At 42.1% G+C, this 22,743-nt stretch overlaps 2 protein-coding genes and 1 long non-coding RNA gene across 5 annotated transcripts in view; 1 reads left to right on the top strand and 2 right to left on the bottom strand.

Moving 5' to 3' along the window:
- LOC127986098 (uncharacterized) overlaps positions 1 to 5,576 on the top strand; it is a 13,807-nt gene extending 8,231 nt beyond the window's left edge. The window contains exon 3 of the long non-coding RNA XR_008160769.1: positions 3,723 to 5,576. This is a non-coding gene — a long non-coding RNA (uncharacterized LOC127986098). The remainder of the gene's footprint in view (positions 1 to 3,722) is intronic.
- The window catches only part of LOC127986094 (cell surface glycoprotein 1), a 16,751-nt gene extending 11,020 nt beyond the window's left edge, over positions 1 to 5,731 (bottom strand). The window contains exons 1-2 of the mRNA XM_052588304.1: positions 5,575 to 5,731; positions 3,723 to 3,752 (exon numbers count right to left, since the gene is read on the bottom strand). Of these exons, the coding sequence (XP_052444264.1) occupies positions 3,723 to 3,752; positions 5,575 to 5,698 (154 nt within the window). The 5' untranslated portion in view covers positions 5,699 to 5,731. The remainder of the gene's footprint in view (positions 1 to 3,722; positions 3,753 to 5,574) is intronic.
- LOC127986096 (keratinocyte-associated transmembrane protein 2) lies at positions 926 to 22,743 on the bottom strand. 3 transcript variants are annotated; one of them, XM_052588307.1, is made up of 5 exons: positions 22,592 to 22,741; positions 21,005 to 21,115; positions 20,358 to 20,974; positions 19,407 to 19,496; positions 926 to 1,919 (listed from the first exon to the last, which is right to left on the bottom strand). In XM_052588307.1, the coding sequence occupies exons 1-5, from the start codon at positions 22,713 to 22,715 to the stop codon at positions 1,881 to 1,883; spliced, it is 981 nt and encodes a 326-aa protein (XP_052444267.1). In that variant the 5' UTR covers positions 22,716 to 22,741; the 3' UTR covers positions 926 to 1,880. The 3 variants fall into 3 exon arrangements, with proteins under 3 accessions (XP_052444267.1, XP_052444268.1, XP_052444266.1); XM_052588308.1 differs by lacking the exon at positions 19,407 to 19,496 and having other exon boundaries at positions 926 to 2,009; positions 22,592 to 22,743; XM_052588306.1 differs by lacking the exon at positions 926 to 1,919 and having other exon boundaries at positions 18,958 to 19,496; positions 20,358 to 21,115; positions 22,592 to 22,740.

The raw sequence follows: 22,743 nt of genomic DNA, 5'->3' as shown, positions 1-22,743 counted from the left end.
TTTTGAAGCGAGATGCTTCTGATGCTGTCTGTTGTTCAAGAGTGGCTTGACACAAGGAATGTGAAGCTGAAACCCATGTCTTGCAGACGTCTGTGTGTAGTGGTTCTTGAAGCACTGACTCCAGCTGCAGTCCACTCTTTGTGAATCTCCCCCACATTTTTTAATGGTTTTGTTTCACCATCCTCTCCAAGGTGTGGTTATCTCTATTGCTTGTACACTTTTTTTCTACCACATCTTTTCCTTCCCTTCGCCTCTCTATTAATGTGCTTGGACACAGACAACTTCACTGAAGTCATAACACGAACAAAGGCGCCACAGCAAACACACTACTAAAGCACAATCCCTCTTCCCCTGATTAAATAAGACACAAAGTGTGAAGTAATCAACTCTTTGCACTTCTTGAAAACCTGTTAACCTGACCCCCCATTATGGGACTCACAGATGAAAGTGCTCTACCAAACTTATAATTGTAATAGTTCCCTACTTCAGTGTGTTAGAAACATAATTGTGGTGTCTTTAGAAAGAAGACCCTTTGGGCTTCACTTTTTATCAACCAGATTTGATAATGCTCAAAAATATTAAAAGATATAGACACTGAAGTGCCTTGACATTTTTTTTTACCACTCTTAAATATTTTTTTATTTGATATAAAAATACATAAAAATGAGTCCTGGAGCAATCTAGAAAAGTAATGGGTTGAAAGCCACATGTCTCACGAGTTTCTATTTTAAATCTGAATAAAATATCATGAAAAATGAGACTCCTGCAAATATTTTTGTGAGACTATGTCTACACCCCCCACCCCACAAATATAAAAAAATATATATTTCCCAAGAGTATTGAAGGCTTCTACAGACTATTTAGTCAGTAAACATACCACTGCATAGTTTTTCTTAATTTATAAAACACTAGACAGAAACTTAGACATCATATAAATGATTTATTTGAGCACTAGAAAAATACAGTAAGAATAATTTGAGTAAGAAAAATAAGAATAATAAGAAAAATAAAATGTTTGAAAATATAGAACATCCTGAGATTGTTAGAAATGCATATTTCACAATGAATTCCGATGCAAATAAGTGCTGATGTGCTGATGGCCACTTATACAGATGGTAATAACCCAAATGTGCCATAAAGTAAATAATCCACTCTCTCTATTCATTTAGACGCGTTCACTTTGATAGCCGTCATCATACAGTGATAGCGAGCTGATTTGGGCTCATTTGCAATAAAACAGATGGTAATCATGCAGATACATTCACATTCAACATAAAACACAGTCTCACATATATAAAAACTTTTGAAAAATAAAAGAAAGAAAGGAAAAAGACGATCGCTGTAAGTTCCGCCTCCATCAGCTGACAGGTGCAGCAGAGCGTGTCACCAGCTCCCAGGAGAAACGCCAAATTCAAATAAACCATCTCCTCGTTCTGTTTGTGACTCTGTAAACTGCAAAACCATGCCGTGTTTTTACTACCAAGACGCAGTTTTACGACCGTAAGTTATTCCGTAACGGACGCAAACAATACTGTCGCTGAAGAACTGAAATGTAAACAAAGGAATTATGATCCATATTATTAACGTTATTGCTTCGTTATATGTCGTTCAGTGGACCCTCACCTTCCTAACTAAACCGGGATTTACAGCGTTTTCATAGTTTATTTTTTTATGTGTACTGCTTACACAAATGTAGCAAATAAAGTCTTTATAAGCTTTCCATTGAAAAACAGGGATCTGTCGTCGATGCTTGAGGCTTAGATCTTTATAATGATACATAGTTTGTCAAGATTAAATTTGACCTGTTTGATTTAATCTATTCCTAAACACTGACACGTGCGAGTTTAGAGGCTTTGAGGACGAGGGCGTTCTGGTGCAGGCTAACAGGTTTTGTCGGTCATCTTGAGCGAGGGCATGGCCTCGTTGACGTTCTGGTCGAGCCGGTGATACTTCACCCCTCGAGAGCAGAAAGTTTCCCACCAGCGGCGACTCTTAACCAACAGCATCAGCTGAAACACAGAGAAGACGACAGATCATTCACACCAGACGTCTGCCTGTGTCAGAAACAACACTCATTAATCTGCCCTTCATCTCCTTCACTATACATACTGTGTGATCTTAGATAAACATACAGCGCTGGCCAAAATGATGAGAACAGCAGTATTTCCAGCAGCTAAACATGGGTTCAAGTCAGTTATTGTTTACGGTTTACATTTCCAAACATTCATTGTGCCGTAAATTGTAATAATGCAGTGAATAGTTATTTATTTTTATTTCCATGTCAGCATCTAAGGCTATTTTCAGTTGCAATAATACAACAGTTAAATTAACACAAAATAAAAACAAAGAAATCTGAAAAAATACAGCAGTTTGAATTACGCAAGGCTTTTCAAATTAACGCATGATAAAAAAATATTTTCTGGTCAATTCTTTCTAAACTAATCCCTGAGTGAGAGTAATTGCTAAAAGTATTATCTTCACTATGGATAGAAAATATTATTTATAGTTTTTATTTATTATACTGGAAAACAAAATAAATACTACTACTGCCAAATAAAAAAAATCAAGTATTTTGGAAAGTATTTAAGAAAAATTATAATGATTTTATTTCACATTAAAACTGTAGAATACTAGTATTTATGTCACTTTTCAAAAAAATACATTAAATCGTTTTTAATGTTCAAACATTTTAGATCAAACTACTGTGACGCTCACCTTCCTCTTGTTGTGGTACGTGATGTACACGATGGCCGCCATAAGAGCAAAGATGACCAGATGGAAGAAGAAATGGGAATCTTCATCCTGGGTGTAGATTGGGACCTTGCTTTGATCATTAGATTCTTCAGCTTTTTTGGTGGGCTTGGGCTGGTCTGTGTGTGTTTTGGTGGGCTTGTGCTGGTCTGTGTGTGTTTTGGTGGGCTTGTGCTGGTCTGTGTGTGTTTTGGTGGGCTTGTGCTGGTCTGTGTGTGTTTTGGTGGGCTTGTGCTGGTCTGTGTGTGTTTCGGTGGGCTTGTGCTGGTCTGTGTGTGTTTCGGTGGGCTTGTGCTGGTCTGTGTGTGTTTCGGTGGGCTTGTGCTGGTCTGTGTGTGTTTCGGTGGGCTTGTGCTGGTCTGTGTGTGTTTCGGTGGGCTTGTGCTGGTCTGTGTGTGTTTCGGTGGGCTTGTGCTGGTCTGTGTGTGTTTCGGTGGGCTTGTGCTGGTCTGTGTGTGTTTCGGTGGGCTTGTGCTGGTCTGTGTGTGTTTCGGTGGGCTTGTGCTGGTCTGTGTGTGTTTCGGTGGGCTTGTGCTGGTCTGTGTGTGTTTCGGTGGGCTTGTGCTGGTCTGTGTGTGTTTCGGTGGGCTTGTGCTGGTCTGTGTGTGTTTCGGTGGGCTTGTGCTGGTCTGTGTGTGTTTCGGTGGGCTTGTGCTGGTCTGTGTGTGTTTCGGTGGGCTTGTGCTGGTCTGTGTGTGTTTCGGTGGGCTTGTGCTGGTCTGTGTGTGTTTCGGTGGGCTTGTGCTGGTCTGTGTGTGTTTCGGTGGGCTTGTGCTGGTCTGTGTGTGTTTCGGTGGGCTTGTGCTGGTCTGTGTGTGTTTCGGTGGGCTTGTGCTGGTCTGTGTGTGTTTTGGTGGGCTTGTGCTGGTCTGCGTGTGTTTCGGTGGGCTTTGGTGTTTTGTCAGTAGTCTGGTCTGGAGTGGTGGGAGTGTCAGCTGCTTTGGTGCTGATGTTGAGAGTGTCCTTTCCAGGTTCATTGCTCGTCTTATTAGTCGCGTCAGCTGTGGATGAAAAACAAACCACATTAATAGCAATTACTGTGATGCTTTAGATTACAAATTGTATTCCATTACTGATTCCAAATTACATGACGAAGTTGTAGTTAGTAACAATCGATTACATAACCTAATCGTACTACTTTCTGATTGCTTTTAGATTTCCCAACTCAACTATCACATGGATTTCAACAGGATGATCTTGTACTGCATTGCTATAGAGGGTGTGTTTCCCATACATTTATTTATTTTTGGAGACTCGCCACAATTTTAAAACTGATCTTTTTTCAAAAAGGCTTCATTGAATAAACATAAGTAACGTTACTTACTGCACGTTTAATAATAATAATTCCTTACATTTATATGTTTAAATATCAAAACGAGGCACAGGTGTTTTTATATCGCTGTATTTCTGAAGGAAGACTTGCATGTTATATGCCTGATAGCAGCGTGTGAGCGTAGCAGCTCTGCTTTGTTTACAGCTGTTACTGGGGAAACCTCTATTTCTCGCGCTTTATGTCTATGCTTTAAAACATCTCCTGCTGGCAAATAATGAATTTACATTTTCAATAAGTCCGCCTGATCCACGCAGCAAACATTTCGTTTATCATCAAAAAATATCTACTCTGGAGGGACTTGGCTGTTGTTATTGATTCTATTTGGAAGTCTACCGGAAGTTAAGTTAGGTCCACAAAAGCGTTCATGCGCAGTAACGATTGTTTATGTTGATGCCGTTGAAACCATCTATAGAAATACAAAACTGAAAGTAAATATATCGTGTTCGATAAACATTACATTGTGTCAAGGATTCGAGTTTGTGAGTTCGGTGAAAATCTGATATTTTAACTATATCATAAAAATTGAATATAATATCTATATAATATAAAATATAATATAATATATAATATATATATATATATATAATATAATATAAAAATATCTTTCAGAATCTAGTTTGGTTCACGTATACACGATCTGATTTCCCTGCCTCTGCTTTTCATATCCTTCTGTTGATCATTTTTCATAAGTTTTATTCCTGTTTCTGGTAAGACTGGATGCCTTTCCCATTAAAAACATTAGACGATGATGCAAGCTCTTTATTCTGGCACATTAAAGCATGATTAGAGATTTTTCTAGGTGATAAGAACACAAGAAACTGAATACAAAATGTTATAATTAAATTAGGTCTGTAAAAGGCAGATCAACAGTTTGACAGGATGATCTATAGATCTATGTTCTCAGAAACCCAAACCGGATTGACCGGATTTTAACTTGATCTCGTATTACACTTCTATTTCCAGTGCTATAATAAATAACACTATTATGGTTCATCATGGACTAATATAAAACGCAATAAAATAAAAGATGAAATGTATGCAAGCCTGTTTTGCCCTCACAGTATAAAAAATAAAAGGTGATTTAAACGTTTCCTCATAGTTCTGAATTTATATCTCACAATTCTGAGAAAAAAAGTCAGAATTTAAAGATATAAACAGAAATGACTCGTGTTTACAGAAGCTTGACAGTGGAGAAACCGACGACGTCACAACGACACGAGACTTCCGGTCTCGGAATCAACAGAAGTATTTGTTTTCTGTGGAGTATTTATGTAACGTTATGTAAACGTGCCATTTATCGTGACCTAGACCCACATATTCGATGAGAGAGACGTTTGAAGAGTAACGTTAACGTTACTTGGGATTCATTTAACGTTGTTAACTGACAGACGAAGTTTCAACGGAGCACGAACTCTTTTTTGTAAGATTAAATTACACCACTAGCCGCGGGGAACAAGCTATTATTGTTTATAGGAAAATCATCCACTAACCTCTCTTTACAGGTGTACAATTCATAGAAAGGATCTGGAGTGACAGTAAAACTGCCAATATTTGCATCGCGAAGTTCATAGATCCCGTCTTCCTTGCCGCCGCCATCTTCCGCGCTGACGTCATCGGCGCGCATGGTCCGCCAGTGTCACCAACTCTAGCAACAAATTTAACTGTGTTTTAAAATGTATTTGTTAGTTTTTTTCTAATGATTTCTACTACACTATAAAAGTCCTGGGTTTGGACAGGGTTGCCACCCGTCTCTTAAAATGTGGAATGCTTGGCTAAAGATTTTATAGATGATTTAATCTAGATTTAAACAAGTCTCTGAACCCCCAACATCATCAGGAAGGTTATTCCAGCGTTTGGGTGCCACATGTGAAAAACATCTCGGTTACGTATGTAACCTTGGTTCCCTGAATAGGGAACGAGATGCTGCGGTGACGTCACCACGTATGGGAACACCTCCGGTGTGACGAATGTCTGAAGCCCTATACCATCCCGCCAATCCTATTGGCCAAATGGCGCATAGCACCACCCTACGCATGCGCACGCATGATATACCTGGGTGCAGCGCGCCATTTCGCTCAGATTTCATGACTGAAGATGAAGAAATTATCAAGGTACGGAACGGCCAGAACCGCAGCATCTCGTTCCCTATTCAGGGAACCAAGGTTACATACGTAACCGAGATGTTCCCTATCATAGGTCACTTCGATGCTGCGGTGACGTCACCACGTATGGGAACGATATACCAAAACGCCTGACGTACCTGATAACTGAGATCCGAGGAAGCATCTGCTCAAGCGGAGAGAACCCGGGAGCCAGGAGCCATCCTCACATCCAGACTGTAGGACTTGATAAAAATGCTCGGTGAGGACCATCCTGCCGCAGCACAGATATCATCCATAGAAGATCCACTGAGAAAAGCTTGAGAAGAAGCCACAGCTCAAGTGGAATGAGCCTCAATTCCTAAGGGCGAAGCGAGTCCGCGCGCCTCATAGGCCAAAGAAATTGCCTCCACCAGCCAATGGGACATGCGCTGCTTTGTAACCGCATGGCCCTTACTTATATGTCCAAAACAGACAAACAGCTGGTCAGATTCATGCCAAGGGGCTGTACGATCCACATAAGTCTTTAAAGCTCTCACAGGGCAAAGACTTAGATCTCTTGATCCAGCCTCAGCAGGTGAAAAAGCTTCCAGGAACACTTACTGAAAGCGAAAGAGGTTAGATGCGACCTAGGAACATAGTTAGGCCTGGGCCGCAGCAGCACCTTCACAGAGCCTGGTGCAAATTCCATGCATGAGGGTGAAACAGAAAGAGCCTGTAAATCCCCAACTCTCTTGAGGGAGGATAAAGCCATGAGAAGAAATGTCTTCAGTGTCAAGAATTTATCCGATACGGGCTCCAAGGGCTCAAACGGATGCCCTGATAAACCTAGCAACACAATGGATAAACCCCATGAAGGAACTCGCACAGGGCGGAAAGGCCTCAGCCGTCGCGCACGCTGTACGAAACGAGAAACTAGTGGATGACGCCTCATAGAGGCACCGCCTATGTATTCGTGGTAAGCTGAAATGGCTGCCACGTAAACCTTAAAAGTGGCTGGTGTTACGCCATCCGAAAAACAATCCTGGAGGAACTCCAGCACTGAAGCCACTGGGCAGTAAACTGGATCCACATTACGACTGCCACACCAGGCTGTAATCAGTCTCCACTTGAAAGCATATAAGCGTCTCGTAGAAGCTGCTCTAGAATTCAATATAGTCTCAGTGGTTCCAACAGAAAGACCGGGACATACTAATGCACTCCGCTCAGTGGCCACGCCCACAGTTTCCACAGATCCGGCCTCGGGTGCCAAATCAGCCCCTGTGCTTGTGATAATAAATCCTGTCTGAGGGGAATCTCCCACGGAGAGCCCGCTAGCAGACTGATAGATCCGCAAACCACGGCTGCGTGTGCCATCGCGGAGCCACCAGCAGCAGCTGTTCCACTCTGTCCCGCCGTATTCTGCATAATACCGCTGGGATCAAACGAATCGGAGGAAAAGCATACAGACTGGTCCTGGGCCAGCTGTGAGCTAATGCATCCATGCCCAGGGGCGATGGGGGGCATAGGGAGAACCATAGCGGGCAATGCGTAGTCATGTTTGACGCGAATAAATCCACTTTCGCTTTGCCGAATATCCACCATAAAAGATTCACCGTCTGGAGGTGTAATCTCCATTCTCCCTGTTCCAGAGCCTGTCTGGATAGCATATCCGCTCCGAAGTTCAAACGTCCGGGGACATGAACAACTCGGATCGACAGAAATTTTCTCTGAGACCAGAGAAGAACATGTCTCGCCAGCCTGCACAGGGGGCGAGAGCGTAATCCTTCCTAATGATTCAGGTATGAGACAAACGCTGTGTTGTCTGATCTGAGCAGCACAAGACGGCCGATCAGCAGATTCGCGAATTACTGGAGAGCCAGAAAACTGCCAGTAATTCCAACCGGTTTATATACCAACTGCGTTGTGCAGCTGTCCACACTCCATGGGCTGGTAGCCCTTGACAAACAGCTCCCCAACCGGTCAAAGACGCATCCGTCGTGACGGTCTCTGGGAAAGCTCAAATCCCCAGCCGAACCCCGGTAGGAGAAACTCGGTTGGCATCCATAGTTTTAACGACATCACACAACTCCGTGTCACCGAAATCGTCGGATGCGGAAGACAACGGGGTGAAATATTTCGTCTTTCCGCCCACTTTTCCACTGAAAAGGGGCGCATGTGAAGTAACCCCAGACAAATTACGGGGAATGCCGCTGTCAATCGTCCAAGTGGTTAACAGACGGACGCCCTGGAGCCGCAACGGGGCCAGAGCTACATCCATGCATTGAGAAGTACGGGGTCTACGACTTCTATAGCCCCTTTGCTCAGCAGAGTTGACATCTCCTGTCACAACACTGCTATTACCATCAGTCTACCACCGTGGAAAGAATTCAGCGGAAAGAGGCGGGCCTCTAAAAAGCGAATTGGTGTATCCGTGACAATTGTGCGTAACACCCATTGAGAAATGCCGGGCAAGCGTTACACGCGACCCAAAACGATACTAGCAGTCTCAAATTTCCGCTTTCTGCAACGTTGTCATACACATAATGTCCGTGCACGGAAAAGCCTGCGGCATTCGTGCACAGGGGAAGTGTATGCATAAGAGCTATTGCGTCCCGTTGTGTATAATCCTGAACGTGTCCACGGCAGGAATTAGACCAACGAATTGAACATCAGGCTCTGCCGCTAACTAAAACGGCGGCTGTGCGAGCCGTCATAAATGGGTCGTCTGTGTAAGACCCTAGAATCACCCCTCAAAATCTGAAAGCTGGATTGTGCAGTGTCTGAGGGATTATTAGTTATTATTTATGCCTGGCGTCACAGCCCGATCCAATGCTGCTCGAAGCGCTGTTTGCTGCGAGACAGTCAATGTCAGAGCGTAGGGACTGCAGTGAGAGTGTTGGATGCGCATTAGCGGTCCAACAGCACTCTATAGTGGAGGGCACAGTCCCTGGCGAACATGAAGTAAAGCGCATGCGTAAACTCGCTGCGTTTCGTTGTGTATAATCCTGAAGCGTATCCACGGCAGGATTTAATTCACCAAGATAAAAATCGGGCCACGTCGCCATTGCGAGAACGTGGCGGCTGTATGAGCAGTCATAAACTGGCCATCTTTGCCAGCCTTTTGTGCCGCCCCTCAAACTCTGAAGGCTGGATTGTGCAGAGTGTCTGAGGGGGCGCTCAAATGATAACTCAATCCAATGATGCTCGAGGTGCCTTTGCTGCGAGACAGTCAATGTTAGAGCGTGGGGACTGCAGTGAGAGGGTTGGATGTGCATTAGCAGTCCAACAGCACTCTCTAGTGGAGGGCACAGACCCTGGCAAACATAGAAGGAAAGCGCAAGCGTCAAACTCGCCGCGTTTCGTTGTGTATAATCCTGAAGCGTGTTCACGGCAGGATTTAATCCAACAAGATAACAGTAGGCCACGCCGCTAGCGAGAACGTGGCAGCTGTGTGAGCCATCATAACTGGCCATATTCGCCAGTCTCTCGTGGCGTCCCTCAGACTCTGAAGGCTGAATAGTGCAGAGTGTCTGAGGGGGCGCTCAAATGATAGCTCAATCCAATGATGCTCGAGGTGCCTTTGCTGCGAGACAGTCAATGTTAGAGCGTGGGGACTGCAGTGAAAGGGTTGGATGTGCATTAGCAGTCCAACAGCACTCTCTAGTGGAGGGCACAGACCCTGGCAAACATGAAGTAAAGCGCATGCGTCAAACTCGCTGCGTTTCGTTGTGTATAATCCTGAAGCGTGTTCACGGCAGGATTTAATACAACAAGAAAACATTAGGCCACGCCGCTAGCGAGAACGCGGCAGCTGTGTGAGCCGTCATAAACTGGCCATATTTTCCAGCCTCTTGTGGCGTCCCTCAGACTCTGAAGGCTGAATAGTGCAGAGTGTCTGAGGGGGCGCTCCAATAACAGCTCAGTTCAGTGACGCTCGAAGTGCTTGTGCTGCGAGACAGTCAATGTTAGAGCGTGGGGACTGCAGTGAGAGGGTTGGATGTGCATTAGCAGTCCAACAGCACTCTTCAGTGGAGGGCACAGACCCCGGCAAACATAGAAGGAAATGCATGCGTCAAACTCGCTGTGTTTCGTTGTGTATAATCCTGAAGCGTGTCCACGGCAGGATTTAAACCAACAAGATAAACATAGGGCCACGCCGCTAGCGAGAACGCGGCAGCTGTGTGAGCCGTCATAAACTGGCCAAATTCGCCAGTCTCTTGTGCCGTCCCTCAAACTCTGAAGACTGAATTGTGCAGTGTCTGAGGGGCGCTCAAATAACAGCTCAGTTCAGTGACGCTCGAAGTGCTTGTGCTGCGAGACAGTCAATGTTAGAGCGTAGGGGAAGAACGAGAGGCTTCTCGTAAAGAACCGTAATAAGAGAATGAAATTTTTCCCGAAATAGACACGACTCGATACGTCTAGACGAGACTAGGTCGCGGCGGAGTTTGGCGCGATCCGTTCGGCTAGAGAGGTAGTCAAACGGCATCGCTATATAATAGCATGTCACTTAATCGTGGCAAAAACCCGCGCCGTTCGTGATATGCGCTGATAAGGCTGCTTCCAGGACCTCGAACCTCTTGGTGGAGGTCCGTGAGAAGGGTAGTTTATCCACCGCGTGGATAGCCACATATTAGCACACTGAGAAAGGGGAAGCGCGTTTCTCCTGTCCGCTCGGAGGGAGAGAACCGCTTATGCCGGTCAGAGCCTACTCTGAGTAGAAGCTGCGGTTAGACAACATAGTATAAAGCAAAACTGCTCTGATTAACGCGCTCGAGTAGGGGAGAGCGAGCAAGTGGAAACTCCAGTGCATCACTGTACTCATAGTCAAGCCGCACATATCGCCCCTAACCAACACCTCGTGCGGGGCCTCGGCGACCGCAGAAGCGAACGGTGGGGGTTAGACGCGAGGCGACTGAAGAAATAGACTCCAGAGCGCGGATTACTTTTCTTATTTTACCATAGCCGTAGGCTATCACAGAGAGAACATGAGAGAGGCTGCAAACGAATCTCTCATGAGTGCTTCCCTGTGATAAACCCATATACGGCTCTTACCTTTCGTTGACTCATCGCGTCCGCGAAAGAGGAGTTAACACTGCTCGAAGAAAATCGCTGGAGAACGCGAGATGATAGGGCACAGATGATTCGCTATTCCTGAAGGAATGAAATCTGAGCGAAATGGCGCGCTGCACCCAGGTATATCATGCGTGCGCATGCGTAGGGTGGTGCTATGCGCCATTTGGCCAATAGGATTGGCGGGATGGTATAGGGCTTCAGACATTCGTCACACCGGAGGTGTTCCCATACGTGGTGACGTCACCGCAGCATCGAAGTGACCTATGATAGGGAATCTCTACCTCCTTTAGAGGATTTTTCTATCCTAGGAACTACCAAAAGTTTTGTGACCTTAGATAGCGTGATGGGTTGTAGCGGTATGATGATGTTATAAGGCCCTAAAAACATTTAGGGCCTTATAGGTAAGTAATAATAATTTGTAACTGATGTGGAACTTAATAGGTAGCCATTAAATTGGGGTAATAAGATCATATTTTCTTGACCTGGTAAGGACTCTAGCTGCTGCATTTTGGACCACCTGTAGCTTGTTAATTGAAGATGCAGGACAACCACCTAGAAGTGCATTACAATAGTCCAGTCTAGAGGTCATGAATGCATGAACTAGCTTTTCTGCATCAGAAACAGGTAACGTTTGTAGCTTGGCAATGTTTCTAAGATGGAAGAATGCTTTTTTTTCTAACATGGGAAATATGGTTTTCAAAACAAGTTGGAAGATATTATATTATATTATACACCCAGATTTTGACCGTGGATGAAATAACAGTACATCCGTCTAATAGATTACAGTTTGCAACTAGATTCTGTGTCAATTTTTTTGGTCCAATAAGTAATATCTCTGTCTTTTAAAAATTATTGGTCATCCAATCGTTTACCATTTTAACACACTCTGTTAGCTTAGATAATTGAGAAGTTTCGTCTGGTCTCATTGAGCTATATAGCTAAGTATCATCAGCATAACAGTGGAAACTAATCCTGTATTTTTTAATATTACCAATGGACAACATGTATATTGAAAATAGCAGAGGACCTAGGACAGATTCTTGTGGCACTCCATATTTTACTGATGATATTTAAAATGACTTCCTGTTCAAATAAAGTGATAACTGGAAAGGTAGGACCTCAACCATCTTAGAGACTGCCCTTGAATACCTGTATAGTTTTGTAATCAATCAATGAGTATGTCATGATCTAATGGTGTCGAACGCAGCACTAAGATCAAGTATAACTAGCAATGAGATGCAGCCTTGATCTGACGCAAGGAGCAGGTCATTTGTAATCAATTTGTAAACAAGTGCAGTTTCTGTGCTATGGTTGGGTCTGAAACCTGAAATTCTTCATACAGGTCATTTTTGCAGGAAGGAGCTCAATTGAGCAGACACAACTTTTTCTAAAATTTAACATCCGCCAGCCTGAATGGTTTTGGGATGTGACCTAAAGATAACGATGAGATAATATTGAGAAGCGGTTCTACAGGTAAAAACACTTTCAGTAATTTAGTGTGTAAAGGATCTTATAAACAAGTTGTATGTTTAGATTCAGAGATAAGTTTATTTAGCTCTTCCTGTCCTATAGTTGTAAAGCACTGCTGTTATTTTTATTTTTTATTTTTTTTTATTTTTTTTGGTGCAATGGATGAAACTGAAGAATGAGATGCTGTAGAATGTATACAGTATTGTTCAAAATAATAGAAGTACAATGTGACTAACCAGAATAATCAAGGTTTTTCGTATATTTTTTTATTGCTACGTGGCAAACAAGTTACCAGTAGGTTCAGTAGATTGTCAGAAAACAAACAAGACCCAGCATTCATGATATGCTCGCTCTTAAGGCTGTGCAATTGGGCAATTAGTTGAATTAGTTGAAAGGGGTGTGTTCAAAAAAATAGCAGTGTGGCATTCAATCACTGAGGTCATCAATTTTGTGAAGAAACAGGTGTGAATCAGGTGGCCCCTATTTAAGGATGAAGCCAACACTTGTTGAACATGCATTTGAAAGCTGAGGAAAATGGGTCGTTCAAGACATTGTTCAGAAGAACAGCGTACTTTGATTAAAAAGTTGATTAGAGAGGGGAAAACCTATAAAGAGGTGCAAAAAATGATAGGCTGTTCAGCTAAAATGATCTCCAATGCCTTAAAATGGAGAGCAAAACCAGAGAGACGTGGAAGAAAACGGAAGACAACCATCAAAATGGATAGAAGAATAACCAGAATGGCAAAGGCTCAGCCAATGATCACCTCCAGAATGATCAAAGACAGTCTGGAGTTACCTGTAAGTACTGTGACAGTTAGAAGACGTCTGTGTGAAGCTAATCTATTTTCAAGAATCCCCCGCAAAGTCCCTCTGTTAAAAAAAAGGCATGTGCAGAAGAGGTTACAATTAGCCAAAGAACACATCAACTGGCCTAAAGAGAAATGGAGGAACATTTTGTGGACTGATGAGAGTAAAATTGTTCTTTTTGGGTCCAAGGGCCACAGGCAGTTTGTGAGACGACCCCCAAACTCTGAATTCAAGCCACAGTACACAGTGAAGACAGTGAAGCATGGAGGTGCAAGCATCATGATATGGGCATATTTCTCCTACTATGGTGTTGGGCCTATTTATCGCATACCAGGGATCATGGATCAGTTTGCATATGTTAAAATACTTGAAGAGGTCATGTTGCCCTATGCTGAAGAGGACATGCCCTTGAAATGGTTGTTTCAACAAGACAATGACCCAAAACACACTAGTAAACGGGCAAAGTCTTGGTTCCAAACCAACAAAATGAATGTTATGGAGTGGCCAGCCCAATCTCCAGACCTTAATCCAATTGAGAACTTGTGGGGTGATATCAAAAATGCTGTTTCTGAAGCAAAACCAAGAAATGTGAATGAATTGTGGAATGTTGTTAAAGAATCATGGAGTGGAATAACAGCTGAGAGGTGCCACAAGTTGGTTGACTCCATGCCACACAGATGTCAAGCAGTTTTAAAAAACTGTGGTCATACAACTAAATATTAGTTTAGTGATTCACAGGATTGCTAAATCCCAGAAAAAAAAAATGTTTGTACAAAATAGTTTTGAGTTTGTACAGTCAAAGGTAGACACTGCTATTTTTTTGAACACACCCCTTTCAACTAATTGCCCAATTGCACAGCCTTAAGAGCGTGCATATCATGAATGCTGGGTCTTGTTTGTTTTCTGACAATCTACTGAACCTACTGGTAACTTGTTTGCCACGTAGCCATAAAAAATATACTAAAAACCTTGATTATTCTGGTTAGTCACATTGTACTGCTATTATTTTGAACAATACTGTACATGTGACAATATGCATCTTGCAGTTGAAAAAAAATAAATCAATAGACAATGGCACAATGCAAAAGTCTTTCTGTATGCACTTCAACCTTTTAAAAAGTGAGAAAGAAACCAAACTGCACAGTCGAGTAATGTGGTCCAGGTTGAAATGTTTTATTCAACTGAAAGTACCCATACTGCTAAATACACAGTATTCTAAACCTACACTTAAAAACGGAAGACTACATCAACCAGTGGAGATCTTTTCTGCTCTCCCCAATTTGTCAGAAGCTTGTTTCCAATCTCCTTTAGTTCAGGGAAAGCTGAAAAAGTTTTGCCATTAAAGAAAACAATGACAGACAAGATACACGTGTGGTTTCACTCACACAGGAGCAGAAACCAGCTGAGTGAGCTCATTCAACTAATTATCTCTAAACACCTGCAAAAGATTCCTGAGGTTTTTAAAAACTCCCAGCCTGGTTCATTACTCAAAACCGCAATCATGGGTAAGACTGCCGACCTGACTGCTGTCCAGAAGGCCATCATTGACACCCTCAAGCGAGAAGATAAGACACAGAAAGAAATTTCTGAACGAATTGGCTGTTTCCAGAGTGCTGTATCAAGGCACCTCAGTGGGAAGTCTGTGGGAAGGAAAAAGTGTGGCAAAAAACGCTGCACAACGAGAAGAGGTGACCGGACCCTAAGGAAGATTGTGGAGAAGGACCGATTCCAGATCTTGGGGAACCTCCGGAAGCAGTGGACTGAGTCTGGAGTAGAAACATCCAGAGCCACCGTGCACAGGTGTGTGCAGGAAATGGGCTACAGAGAAGCAGCACTGGACTGTTGCTCAGTGGTCCAAAGTACTTTTTTCGGATGGAAGCAAATTTTGCATGTAATTTGGAAATCAAGGTGCCAGAGTCTGGAGGAAGACTGGGGAGAAGGAAATGCCAAAATGCCTGAAGTCCAGTGTCAAGTACCCACAGTCAGTGATGGTCTGGGGTGCCATGTCAGCTGCTGGTGTTGGTCCACTGTGTTTTATCAAGGGCAGGGTCAATGCAGCTAGCTATCAGGAGATTTTGGAGCACTTCATGCTTCCATCTGCTGAAAAGCTTTATGGAGATGAAGATTTCGTTTTTCAGCACCTGCTCACAGTGCCAAAACCACTGGTAAATGGTTTACTGACCATGGTATTACTGTGCTCAATTGGCCTGCCAACTCTCCTGACCTGAACCCCATAGAGAATCTGTGGGATATTGTGAAGAGAAAGTTGAGAGACACAAGACCCAACACTCTGGATGAGCTTAACGCCGCTATTGAAGCATCCTGGGCCTCCATAACACCTCAGCAGTGCCACAGGCTGATTGTCTCCATGCCACGCCTACTGAAGCAGTCATTTCTGCAAAAGGATTCCTGACCAAGTATTGAGTGCATAACTGAACATAATTATTTGAAGGTTGACTTTTTTATATTAAAAACACTTTTCTTTTATTGGTCGGATGAAATGTGCTAATTTTTTGAGATAGGAAGTTTGGGTTTTCATGAGCTGTATGCCAAACACATCAGTATTAAAACAATAAAAGACCTGAAATATTTCAGTTGGTCTGCAATGAATCTAAAATATATGAAAGTTTAATTTTTATCATGACATTATGGAAAATAATGAACTTTTATCACAATATGCAAATTTTTTGAGAAGGACCTGTGTGTGTATATATATATATATATATATATATATATATATATATATATATACACAGGTGCCAGTCATATAATTAGAATATCATCAAGTTGATTTGTTTCACTAATTCCATTCAAAAAGTGAAACTTGCAAATTATATGCATTCATTCAACACAGACTGATATATTTCATATGTTTATTTCTTTTAATTTTAATGATTATAAATGACAACTAAGGAAAATCCCAAATTCAGTATCTCAGAAAATTAGAATTTTACTTATGACTAATACAAAGAAAGTATTTTTAGAAATCTTAGTCAACTAAAAAGTATGAACATGAAAAGTATGAGCATGTGCAGCACTCAATACTTTGTTGAGGCTCCTTTTGTCTGAATTCCTGCAGCAATGCTGCGTGGCATGGAGTCGATCAGTCGGTGGCACTGCTCAGGTGTTATGAGAGACCAGGTTGCTCTGATAGTGGCCTTCAGCTCGTCTGCATTCTGGGGTCTGACATATCGCATCTTCCTCTTCACAATACCCCATAGATTTTCTATAGATGGGTTAAGGTCAGGCGAGTTTGCTGGTAAATTAAGAACAGGGCTACCATGATCCTTAAACCAGGTACCGGAAGCTTTGGCACTGTGTGCAGGTGCCAAGTCCTGTTGGAAAATGAAATCTGCATCTCCATAAAATTGGTCAGCAGCAGGAAGCATGAAGTGCTCTAAAACTTCCTGGTATACGGCTGTGTTGACCTTGGACCTCAGAAAACGCATTGGACCAACACCGGCAACACCCTGCAAACCATCACTGACTGTGGAAACTTTGCACTGGACCTCAAGCAACGTGGATTGTGTGGCTCTCCTCTCTTCCTCCGGACTCTGGGACCCTGATTTCCAAAGGAAATGCTTATTAACTTTCATCAGAGAACATAACTTTGAACCACTCAGCAGCAGTCCAGTCCTTTTTGAAGCGAGACGCTTCTGACGCTGTGTCTTGTTCAAGAGTGGCTTGACACAAGGAATGTGAAGCTGAAACCCATGTCTTGCATACGTCTGTGTGTAGTGATTCTTGAAGCACTGACTCCAGCTGCAGTCCACTCTGTGAATCTCCCCCACATTTTTTAATGGTTTTGTTTCACAACCCTCTCCAGTGTGCGGTTATCCCTATTGCTTGTACACTTTTTTCTACCACATCTTTTCCTTCCCTTCCCCTCTCTATTAATGTGCTTGGACACAGAGCTCTGTGAACAGCCAGCCTCTTTTGCAATGACTTTTGTGTCTTGCCCTCCTTGTTAAACACCTTAATGGTCGTCTTTTGGACAACTGTCAAGTCAGCAGTCTTTCCCATGATTGTGTATCCTACAGAACTAGACTGAGAGACCATTTAAAGGCTTAGGGTAAGACACAGAAAGAAATTTCTGAAAGAATAGGTTGTTCCCAGAGTGCTGCATCAAGGCACCTCAGTGGGAAGTCTGTGGGAAGGAAAAAGTGTGGCAAAAAACGCTGCACAATGAGAAGAGGTGACCAAACCCTAAGGAAGATTGTGGAGAAGGACCGATTCCAGATCTTGGGGGACCTGCGGAAGCAGTGGACTGGAGTAGAAACATCCAGAGCCACCGTGCACAGGTGTGTGCAGGAAATGGGCTACAGAGAAGCAGCACTGGACTGTTGCTCAGTGGTCCAAAGTACTTTTTTCGGATGAAAGCAAATTTTGCATGTCATTCAGAAATCAAGGTGCCAGAGTCTGGAGGAAGACTGGGGAGAAGGAAATGCCAAAATGCCTGAAGTCCAGTGTCAAGTTCCCACAGTCAGTGATGGTCTGAGGTGCCATGTCAGCTGCTGGTGTTGGTCCACTGTGTTTTATCAAGGGCAGGGTCAATGCAGCTAGCTATCAGGAGATTTTGGAGCACTTCATGCTTCCATCTGCTGAAAAGCTTTATGGAGATGAAGATTTCATTTTTCAGCACCTGCTCACAGTGCCAAAACCACTGGTAAATGGTTTACTGACCATGGTATTACTGTGCTCAATTGGCCTGCCAACTCTCCTGACCTGAACCCCATAGATAAATGCTTATTTACTTTCATCAGAGAACATATCTTTGGACCACTCAGCAGCAGTCCAGTCCTTTTTGAAGTGAGACGCTTCAAAAAGCAGCAGCCAGCCTCTTTTGCAATGACCTTTTGTGTCTTGCCATCCTTAAACACCTTAATGGTCGTCTTTTGGACAACTGTCAGCAGTCTTCCCCATGATCGTGTATCCTACAGAACTAGACTGAGAGACCATTTAAAGGCTTTGCAGGTGTTTTGAGTTAATTAGCTGATTAGAGCGTGACACCAGGTGTCTTCAATATTGAACCTTTTCACAATATTCAAATTTTCTGAGATACTGAATTTGGGATTTTCCTTAGTTGCCAGTTATAATCATCAAAATTAAAAGAAATAAACATTTGAAATATATCTATGTCTGTGTGTAATGAATGAATATAATATACAAGTTTCACTTTTAGAATGGAATTAGTGAAATAAATCAACGTTTTGATGATATTAATTATATGACCAGCACCTGGATAATTTCAAATCTGAATATATGCTTTTATCACCTAAAACCGTGCTCTGATGTATGCAAGCATAGATGAATAATAATCATCCAAAATATGGCTAAACAGTGATTTATAACAAAAAAGCTGAGGTTTTGTTTCATGAATATGGAATCATCTGTTGATATGCATGTGCAATAAAGCGTAACAAAATCCAATATCATAATAAATAAAAGATACACTTTTGCTTTATTGTTGAACATAATTTCTACTGATTGAAGAGGAAATCTTCACACACACACACACACAACCTCCATGTGCTCTGATGGAAATCAGAGATGAAGAAGCTGTAATGTGTTGTAGCTGGAGCAGATTTACACAAATGCACTGATATATGACGCGTCCGTCTGCTGCTGCTACAGTCGTGTTGAGATGGAGCAATGCTTGCAGTGAATACAGTGAATAAAAACAGTTGTATACTAATATCCCATAGATCTCCTATAAAACAACTTCACTGAAGTCATAACACGAACAAAGGCGCCACAGCAAACACACTACTAAAGCACAATCCCTCTTCCCCTGATTAAATAAGACACAAAGTGTGGACAAAATCAAGTTATCAACTCTTTGCACTTCTTTAAAAGATGTAATTTTCGGTCATCTTGAGCGAGGGCATGGCCTCGTTGACGTTCTGGTCGAGCCGGTGATACTTCACCCCTCGAGAGCAGAAAGTGTCCCTCCAGCGGTGACTCTGAGCCAACAGCATCAGCTGAAACACAGAGAAGAGGACAGATCATTCACACCAGACGTCTGCCTGTGTCAGAAACAACACTCATTAATCTGCCCTTCATCTCCTTCACTATACATACTGTGTGATCTTAGATAAACATACAGCGCTGGCCAAAATGATGAGAACAGCAGTATTTCCAGCAGCTAAACATGGGTTCAAGTCAGTTATTGTTTACGGTTTACATTTCCAAACATTCATTGTGCCGTAAATTGTAATAATGCAGTGAATAGTTATTTATTTTTATTTCCATGTCAGCATCTAAGGCTATTTTCAGTTGCAATAATACAACAGTTAAATTAACACAAAATAAAAACAAAGAAATCTGAAAAAATACAGCAGTTTGAATTACGCAAGGCTTTTCAAATTAACGCATGATAAAAAAATATTTTCTGGTCAATTCTTTCTAAACTAATCCCTGAGTGAGAGTAATTGCTAAAAGTATTATCTTCACTATGGATAGAAAATATTATTTATAGTTTTTATTTATTATACTGGAAAACAAAATAAATACTACTACTGCCAAATAAAAAAAATCAAGTATTTAAGAAAAAATAATAATGATTTAATTTCACATTACAGCTGTAGAATACTAATATTTACGGCACTTTTTGAAAAAACATTACATCGTTTTTAAATGTTATTTATTTTGACAGTAAATCGCAAAGCTTCTCTTTGATTGACAAGTGATTTGCATTATAAGTTTGTTTGGTGCATGCAAAATAATTTTTCAGTTAATCGTGGCATTTCTTCACATGGAAAAAATGTAACTGAAATGTAAACTCGCAGAACTATGGCAGTGATCTGAAGAAACGGATTAGATCAAACTACTGTGACGCTCACCTTCCTCTTGTTGTGGTAGGTGATGTACACGATGGCCACCAGAAGAGCGATGATGACCAGATGGAAGAAGAAATGGGAATCTTCATCCTGTGGGGTGTGGATTGGGACCTTGCTTTGATCATTAGATTCTTCAGTGAGGATAGGGTTTTTCCTCTCATCCTCATCCTTGATGTTTGGAGGTGGCTCAGTGAGGTTTTCACTAGAATGCTCATCATCATCATCATCGTCGTCTCCAAAGACAAAAGCCCACGTGGTGCGGTCGCTTGTGTAATCGGAGGTGCTCTCAGTGTTGTGAGCCGCAGGGGTGGACACAGCTTTGGGCTGGTCTGCAGGTGTTGTGGTGGGCTTGGGCTGGTCTCCGTGTGTTTCGGTGGGCTTGGGCTGGTCTGCAGGTGTTGTGGTGGGCTTGGGCTGGTCTGCAGGTGTTGTGGTGGGCTTGTGCTGGTCTGCGTGTGTTTTGGTGGGCTTGGGCTGGTCTGTGTGTGTTGTGGTGGGCTTGGGCTGGTCTGCGTGTGTTTCGGTGGGCTTGGGCTGGTCTGTGTGTGTTGTGGTGGGCTTGGGCTGGTCTGCAGGTGTTGTGGTGGGCTCGGGCTGGTCTGCAGGTGTTGTGGTGGGCTCGGGCTGGTCTGCGTGTGTTTCGGTGGGCTTTGGTGGTTTGTCAGTAGTCTGGTCTGGAGTGGTGGGAGTGTCAGCTGCTTCGGTGCTGATGTTGAGAGTGTCCTTTCCAGGTTTATTGCTCGTCTTATTAGTCGCGTCAGCTGTGGATGAACAACAAACCACATTAATAGCAATTACTGTGATGCTTTAGATTACAAATTGTATTCCATTACTGATTCCAAATTACATGACGAAGTTGTAGTTAGTAACAATCGATTACATAACCTAATCGTACTACTTTCTGATTGCTTTTAGATTTCCCAACTCAACTATCACATGGATTTCAACAGGATGATCTTGTACTGCATTGATATAGAAATACAAAACTGAAAGAAAATATATCGTGTTCGATAAACATTACATTGTGTCAAGGATTGGAGTTTGTGAGTTTGGTGAAAATCTGATATTTTAACTACATCATAAAAATTTTAATTTTAATTTTAAAAAGACAAAAACCTTCCAAAGAGACAGAAATATATGGTTAAATAGTCAACTTAGTGATAAAATAATTCATTTATAAATTATAATTTTTCAAACAAAAGTAACCAATTTTTGCATTTCCCACAGACATAAATAATGAACAGTTGGGAATACCAATTTTTGCCCAATGTGTTTATTTAATCAGGAACAAACTTTAATATCATAATAATGTATTATCTTTCAGAATCTAGTTTGGTTCACGTATACACTGTATGATTTCTCTGCCTCTGCTTTTCATATCCTTCTGTTGATCATTTTTCATAAGTTTTATTCCTGTTTCTGGTAAGACTGGATGTCTTTCCCATTAACAACATTAGACGATGATGCAAGCTCTTTATTCTGGCACATTAAAGCATGATTAGATATTTTTCTGAGTGAAAAGGTAATAAGAACACAAACTGAATACATAAGGTTATAATTAGGTCTATAAAAAGGCAGATCAACAGTTTGACAAGATGATCTATAGATCTATGTTCTCAGAAACCCAAACCGGATTGACCGGATTTTAACTTGATCTCGTATTACACTTCTATTTCCAAAGCTATAATAAATAACACTATTATGGTTCATCATGGACTAATATGTAATGAAATAAAATAAAAGCTGAAATGTATGCAAGCCTGTTTTTCCGTCACAGTATAAAAATAAAAGGTTATTTAAATTTGGTTTCCTCATAGTTCAGAATCTATCTCACAATTCCGACAAAAAAAGTCCGAATTTGGAGATATAAACAGAAATGTGAGATGTAAACAATTCTATAATATAGATCAGTGGTGTTTACAGAAGGTTGACAGTTGAGAAACTGACCACGTCACAACAGCACGAGACTTCCGGTCTCAGAATCAACAGAGGTCTTTTTGTTTTCTGTGGAGTATTTATGTAACGTTATGTAAACGTGCCATTTATCGTGACCTCGACACTTTTGATGAGAAAGACGCTTGAAGAGTAACGTTAACGTTACATGGGATTCATTTAACGTTGTTAACTGACAGACGAAGTTTCACAACGGAGCACGAACTCTTTTTGCCAAGAGTAAATGACACCACTGGCCAGGGGGAACAAGCTGTTAATGTTTATATGGGAAATCCACCACTAACCTTTCGCTACAGATGCGCAGTTCATAGAAAGGATCTGCAGTGACAGTAAAACTGCCATTATTCGCATCGCGGAGTTCATAGATCCCGTCTTCCTTGCCGCCGCCATCTTCCGCGCTGACGTCATCGGCAGGAAAGTAATGGGAGTTACCAGA

This window comes from Carassius gibelio, chromosome B21, assembly GCF_023724105.1.
Source record: "Carassius gibelio isolate Cgi1373 ecotype wild population from Czech Republic chromosome B21, carGib1.2-hapl.c, whole genome shotgun sequence".
Taxonomy (NCBI): domain Eukaryota; kingdom Metazoa; phylum Chordata; class Actinopteri; order Cypriniformes; family Cyprinidae; genus Carassius; species Carassius gibelio.
This window is presented reverse-complemented; position numbering and strand designations above follow the sequence as displayed.

Bases quoted from the DNA above. Each gene is read 5' to 3' on its own strand.
- LOC127986096 (XM_052588306.1), bottom strand. From the start codon at position 22,715: ATGACGTCAGCGCGGAAGATGGCGGCGGCAAGGAAGACGGGATCTATG. The intron at 21,116-22,591 runs GTTAGTGGTGGA...GTTCATCCACAG, and splicing joins CTGCGCATCTGTAGCGAAAG to CTGACGCGACTAATAAGACG. The intron at 19,497-20,357 runs GTGAGCGTCACA...TCTGTGTTTCAG, and splicing joins CCTACCACAACAAGAGGAAG to CTGATGCTGTTGGCTCAGAG.